This window comes from Myotis davidii, unplaced genomic scaffold, assembly GCF_000327345.1.
Source record: "Myotis davidii unplaced genomic scaffold, ASM32734v1 scaffold175, whole genome shotgun sequence".
Taxonomy (NCBI): domain Eukaryota; kingdom Metazoa; phylum Chordata; class Mammalia; order Chiroptera; family Vespertilionidae; genus Myotis; species Myotis davidii.
In genome coordinates, this window is record NW_006286972.1 from 1,725,417 (window position 1) to 1,734,939 (window position 9,523).

The window sequence follows — 9,523 nt, forward strand, 5'->3', positions numbered from 1 at the left end:
AATATCATTTGAGCTCATTCATGTCACGAAAGTCTGTGTATGGCAGGACAGACTATGATTTATGCTGAGATACCTTTGGTCAATTTTCTTGATAGATCTAGCACCCCCACTTTTGCATTAATAATTTTTGCTTTTCTTTCATTTAAAAAAAAACAATGAGATTAGCAAATTGTGGGTGTTGTTTATTATTCCTAAGTCATGTAAAGACCTCTTCTAAAGGCAGATTAAATAAGGAGCAAAAATTTGGAATGATTTTTGTCCATTTTTGCATGAAAGCTCTGATTCAAAAATTTTGCTTGTAGTTGGAATGCTAGAGAAAGTGCCTATTGAGTGCTTTCCAAATTGAGTATTTTAATTAATATTCAACATTATGCCAGCTCATCATTTATATCTGTACCATGAGCGAGCACAAAATAGTTCATCTTTTTAAGCAGGTTCCTGATCAATCTCACAAAACCAGATGTGTTTTGAACTAAACTCTCTTTGCTGTCAAAATTTTTAAACTGCTCAGTTTATTGATAAAAGAAAACTCTCATCAGCAAAGGGCTGAAAACATAAGGTGGTGACTTAAAAAGTTGTTTGGCATTGAATACGCAGAGAACAATGGAAAACCTTGTGACTGTTTTTATCTTTGTGTCCTGAACTTCAGTCTCCTTGCTGACTATGTCAAATCAATGCGAGCCTTTTCAAAGACACATTAACTCATCAGTGAATTGGGCCAGATCTGAAGATGACTTCTTTATATTGTGGGCTATCATTTTAGGTACATTTATCTCCTTTTATCAAATAGCTTGTATAGTGATTGAGGGTGAGGGCACATCGCTTACTGAGTACCATAGTAATGTTAAGCAAAAACATAATTGTGGTAGACATCACCTTAGGCCACTGGTGATTAAGCACATGGCCAAATCCAATGGCTAACGGAATTCTATGGGACCACAGCTAGTTCCCTGCGTGAAAAGACTTGACTTTTACTATTTGGTTCAGAGGCCCAGGAAGTAGTAAAATATGAAACCATAGACTAACCCGACTCTCCCTTCCCCTGCCCTGCTATCTGACTTATACACCTGGCTCCAAAGAATCTTACGTTCAGTTGCTCAGAGGAAGAACACTGCGTAATTCTGAAGGGCGAATTATCCTCTGAAACTGAAGTTAGCAAGTTACATAGAACTATTTGAGGAGACTATTTGAAGGACGGTGAAGAGAAAGATGAAAGTGTGAAGTTGGAAGTGTATGTGGCTAACCATATAATCCAAGTCTTCTAGTGCATCAACTATTTCTTGGGAGAAAGGTAGGTACTTTGGAAGAAGTCTAAACTTTTAAAACAATTGATGTACCATTTAGTACTTAGAATACAGTCATTCACAAAAGTCTACCCGGAGTGTCATTGGTGTCCCAGGGTGTCTCTGCTACACCTCAGGTATTTCTGATGAGAAAGTGGGACATTTGGCGGGCTCCACTTACCATGCATGTCTATTAATGTAATTTAAGGCACCGTTTTCTACTCAGTAGTTAAGTGCTTTCATATAACATCATGTGATATAGTTGAGGAAGACATATGAATTCCACATACTTCCAGAATCCCATATTTTCCCACTTTATTTATGGTATACATCAGAAGTCAGCAAACTATACCCAAAGAACAAATTTGGCCCACTGCCTGTTTTTGTAAATAAAATTTTATTAGAACACTGCCATACCCATTCATTTATGTATTGCCCATGGCTGTCTTCATGCTACAACAGCACATTGAAGTAGTTGGGACAAAGATGGTAGGGGCCACAAAGCCAGAAGTATTTATGATCTGGCTCTTTTACAGAAAAAGTCTGTCAATCATTTGTATATATTATACATGAGTAACAAACTTATCTACCACCAAAGATACCATAGCTTCCTTTCTTTGCAACAATCACACAATCCAGAATATATAAAATACATTTCATTAGAATGAAATCTTATTTCCAAAGAATTTAAGAAAATATCCGTTCTTCAAATTCAGTATTTAAGTCTCGGATTTCCTTCCTAGAAATAAATTCCCACTTAAAAAAAAAAACACACATATTCGAAAAGTGTTCTTTTATTATTTCTAGTAACATATATTGTATAAATACTCTATTTTTTATATGCCCTTTTACAATCACGGTATAACTTAAGAGTTTTATCATTAAAAAGAAATGTATAAAAATAAATATGTTATTATAGGCATTTATTACATACTATAGTCCTTCTCAGAAGGAACACACAAACCAATACTTATAAAGTACATAGAATTTATAGTAACATATTTTACTATATACACATGGAAAAAGTCATCCTCTTTCATAGTAGAAGAGCTGAACAGACATTCACCAGGATATGACTGCTGGACCAGCTGCTGGGGATGGACCTGCTACCCCTCAATAGCCTCCCCATCATGAGACAAAGGACCTCCCTGTCCCCAAACACTGGGGACCCTGTTGTGCTCACCCCTTTCTTGTTCTGGCATTACTTCCTTGTTTGCGTGATCTCGCTGACTTTCTTGAGACTCAGACTGGTTTTTCACATGCACATTCCTAAGGTAGGCTTACACAAGGAGGGAAGGAAGGTGGGAGGTACCGAGCTGGGGGCGCCTCCTCTGGATTTACCAGCACCCGATACATCGCTGTTGTTTTCCCCTTAGAGACTCAGTGCATTTTTACAAACACAGGACTTGTTTCTTGGTCAAAATAAATGTACAAAGACGGGAGAATGGCGCAAAAAGGTAATGATGGAGTCACTGGACATGCTCAACCCTTTTCTCCATGGTGGACATTCTTCAGTTCTTAACTCTCGGTAGAAAAGATGACATAAACATTCTCGGAAACCATCGCAATCATAAACAGTGCTGGGCAAAGCTCCTCTTTGGATTCCTTTCTCCCTCCATGGCAAGTGACATAAAGTAAGCCACACCTTAAGCTAAGAAATCTCACTGTTCTCTTGCTTTGCCTCCCCAACCCCCAGGACACCATGTATTGAATCAGTACCAGGGAACAGGGATTGGAACATCACCAGCAAGGTCTACTGGATCCCTCCAGCCTTCTTGATTTCAGTGCCTCAGCCCTTCCTCACCTCATCGTCCCCTCCACACTCAGCCCGCTTAACTGCACTCCGCCACGGTGCAAAAGTCTATGTAATGTTTAGGCTTCTTCAAAGGATCGCAGCTCTCGTGGGCCAGCACCCCCCCATCGTGGGCCAGACACTGCAAGGTCCTCTTTTTGTAGCCCTTCCCACAAGTCTTGGAACAGGGGGACCAGTCCCCCAGCTGCCAGTGGGGGCAGGGCAGGTCCGCGCAGGGGCGGGTGCTGGCTGGCTTCACTTCCTTGGCACACTCCGAGGCAGGCTGCCCGTTGAGGTCTCGGCACTCCACCCGTCTCCTCTGCACCCCCTGCCCGCAGGACTTGGAGCACTCGCCCCACTCTTCGATGACCCACTCCGAGAAGGTAGGGATGGCATTGAAAGGCTCCTTCTTCTTCTTCACGAAATAGGTGTATTTAATTTTCGGCCGGAGGGCATTGCCCACTGTGAGGACCTGGATGGTCAAGGGCTCCTTGAGGGGGCTGAAGCTGCGGATTCTTTCCAGCGCCGCAGAGGAGCCGCTGTACCTCAAGGCCGTGCCCTTGTACGTGATGTCCTGCTCTAAGGTGGACAGGGTGAAGTCGCCGTTCAGGATGTATGTGCCATCGGCGGCTTTGATGGCGAGGAAGCTGCCAGTGTTTCTGGATCCCCTCTGGTTCCTTTGTTTCACTTCAATGTTTGTGGCTCCCGCCGGGATGGTGATGATGTCATGGTAGCCAGGACTGCAGGCAAGAAGAGCAGAGAGAAAGATCGCTCATTCACTGGCTATTTGTATGGCTTAGCTAATCAATTAGAAGACAATTTTTACCAGACCTGTACAAAGGAACATCTAAATGACAGGATCTTTGGGAGTACGGCATTTTCAAACTTACTTTGAACTGGTAGCCGATCCTGATATTTTCTTGCATGTGGATCCATTTCCTCCACAAATGCCACATTTGTCAAATTTCTTTTTGGAGTCTATGATGCGATCACAACCAGCTTTTACACACTGCCCTTGCACGCACACAGAGGTGGAGTCGGGGCTGCATGGAGTACCATCTACCACCTGAGAAAGGAAGAACAGGTATCTGGTGTCACACACTAACCAGGGACCACATGGAGCTGTATCTACAAAAGTTTCCCTCATTAACATCACATCTCCGATTTCCTGCCCATTGCAATAAAACGCTACTCTATACATGCCATATACTACCCTTCTCTGTCTTTTTTCCCCATAGTACATACAGACACCTGAAAAAAATCACACATTTTTTATTATTTGTTTATTGACCTATCTTACTTCTACCTAAGATCAATGAAAGCAGATTTTTTTTTTGTCAATTTTTCACAGCTGTATCCTCAGGATCATGCCTGAATAAGTAGGTGCTGAATAAATCACTTACTAAATATTGAATGTGCAAGTGGGGAATATTTTTATGGCCTACAGTGATAATGACACATGAGATTTCAACCAAATTCAATACCACATTCTACCTCGGCCAGTTTATCCCCTAAGTACAACAGTAATATGATGCTTTTGCTAGTTCCATATATGTTCTTAAACACAAAAGGTATCAAAGCTCAAACTTCCATTTTAGTAAGTCTGTTTGCACATGCTCCTGCTAGTCAACCAGTAACAAGTACTTTGGACCATGCCTGGGCTAGTTTCCAAAACTACTGGTTGGCTGCCATGCTAATACATCATTGATCTAGCCTAGTAAAGGGCTCTTGTTTATAAGAATAATAAGAAATTGCAAGAATCCTCAGTGCTAACTTCAGCTTCATTCATCACTCTAAACAATACCAAACAAATCTGGCTGAGGTATGCCGAAGAAAATGAAGTCTAATTTGAAATTGAACATAATTAATATACAGATTAAAGAAAGTGCCTATGGGTTGCATGAAAAGGTAGCGAGCCAAGGCGTTGGGTCTTAGGCAAAAAGTAAGTGGAAAAGTTACTACCTTGGGCTGCAGAACGAAGAAGTAGCCAATGCCTTTGGCTTGACAGATGAGCTTGCACCTGTCCTTTGGGGAGACCCCAGCGTACTTGGGTGTCCACTCCACTGCGGGCCCACTCCCAAAGGGAGCTTTGGAGAACTCGTTGTGTGCCTCGCACTGCTCCTCTCTAAAGGTTTTGCCTGGAAAGAGAAGGACAGAACGGCGTTATCAGTCTCCGTCCCTTCACTGCCTCTTGGGGGGCACAGCGTTTTCACCCATTTTCACTCACCGTTGTTGTCTGGACAGTCCTCAATGTTACATGATCTGTAGCGCACTCGCTTGCCTTCACAGTACTTCCCTCCGTTCTTGGGGACTGGGTTGTCACATTCCCTCATTGTGTACTGAACGCCTCCACCACAGGTTCTCGAGCAATCTCCCCAGGGTCCCCATGGCCCCCAGCTTCCATGAACAGGTGTCTACATGGGGACACAAGTCATCAGATTAGAATTCTCTACAGAGACCTTCTTAGGGAATAAAAGAGAAAAATACGAGATAAAGAATCAATTACGAAAAGAATCTATCTTCCCGGCCCGAGAACAGAGTTGGGGTGTTTAACGTGCCATCAGACATTTTGGCACCACTCTATTCGATTCCGAATTTGAAAGGAAGCATGCGCAGGAGTAGGAAACTCACATCAAAATGCTTCTTGTCGGTCTTGTTCACACACTTGCTGTTGACACACCATTTCCCCTCGCCACAGCTGGTGCCGTCCGCCCAAGGGAAGTGCTTGGTTTGGCACACCAGCAGCCCCCCGGAGGTGCCCGTGCACCAGAGGGTGGTGCACGTGCTGGCTGCATCGGGGCAGTGTTTGGAGTCTTCCCCAAACGTAAATTGGCACTGCCGGTTGGCATCATACAAGGTCCCAGGAAGGTCAGAGGGCAGCTGCATGGGGCTCTGGGGCTTGTCCATCAAACATTCCCCTGCAAAAACAAAATAAACAAAAAGCCCAACTATTAACCATTATTAATAAATGATAAATGAAAGCATTAGGGGGTAGATCAATTCCAGCAAATATGGATTATAAGAGATCATATACAGCAAAGCTAGTTGAAAGCTGTCAAACTTTTGGAGAAGATGCCAGGGAAATTGAAATGAAGATAAATTGAAATGAAGATATTATCCTCAATGGGGTATTTCTGCATTAACAATGACAAGAAATTGAAATGAAGATAAATTGAAATGTCCTCAATGGGGTATTTCTGCATTAACAATGACAGGAAATGACTGTTCTGCTAAAAATTCAAATTCATGTATCTTTTATTAGAATTAAGATCTAAAAAGGCATGCGCTTGGCAGTGGAAGTAATCTTGAAGGAAAATATCAAGGACAAAAAAAGAAAAAATGAGCCTGTTTAATTAGAACTTTACATAACAGGAGGTTGGATGCCGTGTGGACAGAGTAGTTGGAGCGTCTTACCATGACCGTTATCCAGAAATGAGGTAATCATGTAGGCGCTGCAGGGAGACCAGGGCTGGCTGCGGTCCAAGTTGGAAAGCATGGATGCCATCAAGTGGGAATCCCGGTTGACATTAATGCTGGCACATTGCTTCGCATCATCGTGTGGCATGTTAAACACGTGGCCTAAGAAGCAATCCGAAACTCACATTAAAACATAGGTAAATATGCAGCTTTTTATTCCAAATAGGGATATTTCTAGAGAAAAAGAACACCTATTTTGGAGACAATGTCTACACAATGTCTACACTTTAGAGTGTAAAGCTAGTCGTACAATCTCCAAATGTCCATAGCTCCAATGATCTGATTGGTATTCTAATAAAGATGATCATGTTTAGAACAATTAAAACATATTTTCTGCAATTTCAAAGAAGGCCTGGTGCCTAACACAGCAATATAACCTGCAGACTCTCTCTCTCAAATTAATATCTTGTTTTTCAGTTTGCATTCACAAACCGAGCTGAGCTCTTACTCTCAAACAGACTCACCCAATTCATGGGCTGTGGTGAAGGCAGCTTGTAAGCCATCATCTTCGATGACAGAGCAGCTTCTGCTGGGATCGCAGACAGTTCCAACGTCAGCCATCCCGAGGGTGTCACATGTCTGGGTGCCACACAGGTCCTACAAGGACAAAGGTACCTCCTGATTAATAGGGGCATCCCATGAACTTTGGGATCTGTCGGGGCAAGGTGTATCTTCACATATGTCTTGGAGCATCTACATTCATTGTTGCTGAGCTGTCTTTTAGGGGTACTCTGTGTGACCTGCATCAATATTTCTTCCTGATGCTATTCAAACAGGACTGTGCAACTTGAGATATTAAAATCGTAGAAGAAATTAGGAGATGGATTGACCACGCTAGCCAATTAAAAAAAACGCAGGTGCCAAAAACTGGTGACATGCCTTACCGACATTTGTCACCAAGTGGACTCCCCGGGGGGCCCTGTCATACTGAGCCCTGTCTTCCTCTCACCTGCCTGGTGAAAAGAATCGCCGTGTCATAGTGTTCGGCATCTCGGTCACTGGGCGGGTTGTGCTGTTTCTGCCAGTTGCAGAAGTTGCGCAGAGTGAGGGCCGCGTTGGAAGTCACTTCTGGTCCCTTCTGTTCCTCATAGATGACCAGGATCTTCACGACCACCAGGCTCACCGAATTGCGAATGCTGGGGTGCTTGTACAACCTGGCGGCCACCGAGAACAAGGTGAGGAGGTAGTTCTTGAGGCCACTGCCGTGGAACTCTGCCATGGACTGGTCAGCCACCAGCATGGTTTCCACATAACGGGGGCTGGACACAAATCGCTTCTTTCTCACGCTCCCACTTCCTGGAAAGGAAAGAGAAAGATAGTTTGTTCAGGGGCAGTCTAGCCGAGAATAATCACCTCCCCAGAGTATATAAGGAAAGTCTAACCAGTCACGGCAAATAAAACAGAAATACACCCAGGGCAACAATAACAAAAATATTTGCATGGCCGCTCACCGAAAATGTTATTTTTAAAGTTTTCTCCTTTACTTTAAATAAAATGGCCATGTGCTCCTCTGAGGGGTCAGGCTCTGTTTTTTAAAAAATGTATTTGTTAATTTTTATTTTATTTTATTTTTTTTGGTGAGCGGGATTTCTTTTGTCCTCCTGCAAATCCTACCATCAGAACAAGGCAGTATGTACACCTTCCTCCCCAGCTGTAGTAAAAAACTTGGAGCAAGGGCAGCAGGCAGAGGCCCTGAGTCACTCTTTCACAGGCCAGGGCTCAAATCCTGAATGAGATCATCGGGCTCCACGTGGAAGGCCCAGGGCAGGGCTGGGGCATCTGCCAAGGGGCCGGCCTCCAGGAATCTCTCAGCCTGCACTGCTCTGCAATCTCATTCCAGGGGTCCCTGGGGTGCGCTGCTCCTGCCAAATCCAGGCAAAAAGACCACCCACCCTGCCCAGCAGCCTATTGCCCCACTCCAGCTGCCCCAGGGAATTAAGGCCCTGCCTCGGATTTAGTCCAGGGCCCTTCAACTCCTGAAACTCGCCCCCCAGGGAACTGGACTCTGTAACCACATAACTGCTTCAAGGAGCAGATGTGCTGGGGAGAGGGGGGATATTCTCAAACAAGACATGCGAGGAAGTTAAAGAAGAGCAAAGGCACCCAAGTGAGAGGATGAAAAGAACTGGACAGTAAGCACGCCACACAACAGAGAGGCAGGGGAAGGAGAAGCAGGGTTAGCGGTGACTAACGTTCAACAGAGAGCAGAATTATGGCCGCGAGAGGGAGCGCAACCTGGGATGCCGGGTGGGAGGCGCGGGGAGGCGGGGCCAGCAGGGCCAAGACCTCCCAAGCAGGTTCTGCAGAAAGCCCCGGCCGCCGCTAGTCGTCGGGGTCAGCCTCTTGAATGGGGAAGGGGACCGAGGGCGGCCGCACAGAGGTCGCAGCGCCGCCGTGCAGTCTCGAGGGCTGCCCATTTCGAGGTCACCAGCGGCCCGGTGCCCTCCATCCCCGCCCTCCTCTGCGCACAGGGTGCGCGCACAGGCAGCGGTTACAAAACTAGTGCAAAGTTGCAACGCGACCAAAGCGCCCATGCAGGGCCGGTACAGCGACATGAACTGCATGGGAAGAAGTTGCACACGCTCACACGCTCACACTCGACTAAGGTGGAAAGAGTCGCATGACCAGCTCTCCCTTCCTGGTCTAAAGGCTTCGCCTTAGTCAGCAGAAAACCATTGGGTTGTCTGTCCTGTCTCGATCATCCATTATTCCGGCCAACGGAACTAAGTGTTCTGGCAGGACCTCAAGCCTCATCGCTCCCCGCCAGGTCTCCGTCCTGCCTACAAACTGGAGTGTACTCTTAAGTCGAGTCGCGCAGAGAGAGTGGGGAGAGGGGGATGAATGGAGACACAAGGGAGAGTCATTCTTCTGGGACTGGTACCTGTTGGCTGCCCCGAGCTCTGCGGCGCGGGGTCCCTCGGCCGCGACTGAGCCCCGGAGTCCTCGCCCTCTGGCCCCGCGCCCCTCGGGG

At 45.5% G+C, this 9,523-nt stretch overlaps 1 protein-coding gene across 1 annotated transcript in view; it reads right to left on the reverse strand.

Moving 5' to 3' along the window:
* Positions 1–1,663: 1,663 nt before the first annotated feature.
* Positions 1,664–9,523, reverse strand: part of ADAMTS1 (ADAM metallopeptidase with thrombospondin type 1 motif 1) — a 29,161-nt gene continuing 21,301 nt past the window's right edge. Inside the window, exons 3-11 of the mRNA XM_006758779.2 lie at positions 9,434–9,516; positions 7,502–7,848; positions 7,017–7,149; positions 6,490–6,654; positions 5,707–5,993; positions 5,303–5,489; positions 5,038–5,213; positions 3,966–4,141; positions 1,664–3,815 (exon numbers count right to left, since the gene is read on the reverse strand). Of these exons, the coding sequence (XP_006758842.1) occupies positions 3,116–3,815; positions 3,966–4,141; positions 5,038–5,213; positions 5,303–5,489; positions 5,707–5,993; positions 6,490–6,654; positions 7,017–7,149; positions 7,502–7,848; positions 9,434–9,516 (2,254 nt within the window). The 3' untranslated portion in view covers positions 1,664–3,115. The remainder of the gene's footprint in view (positions 3,816–3,965; positions 4,142–5,037; positions 5,214–5,302; positions 5,490–5,706; positions 5,994–6,489; positions 6,655–7,016; positions 7,150–7,501; positions 7,849–9,433; positions 9,517–9,523) is intronic.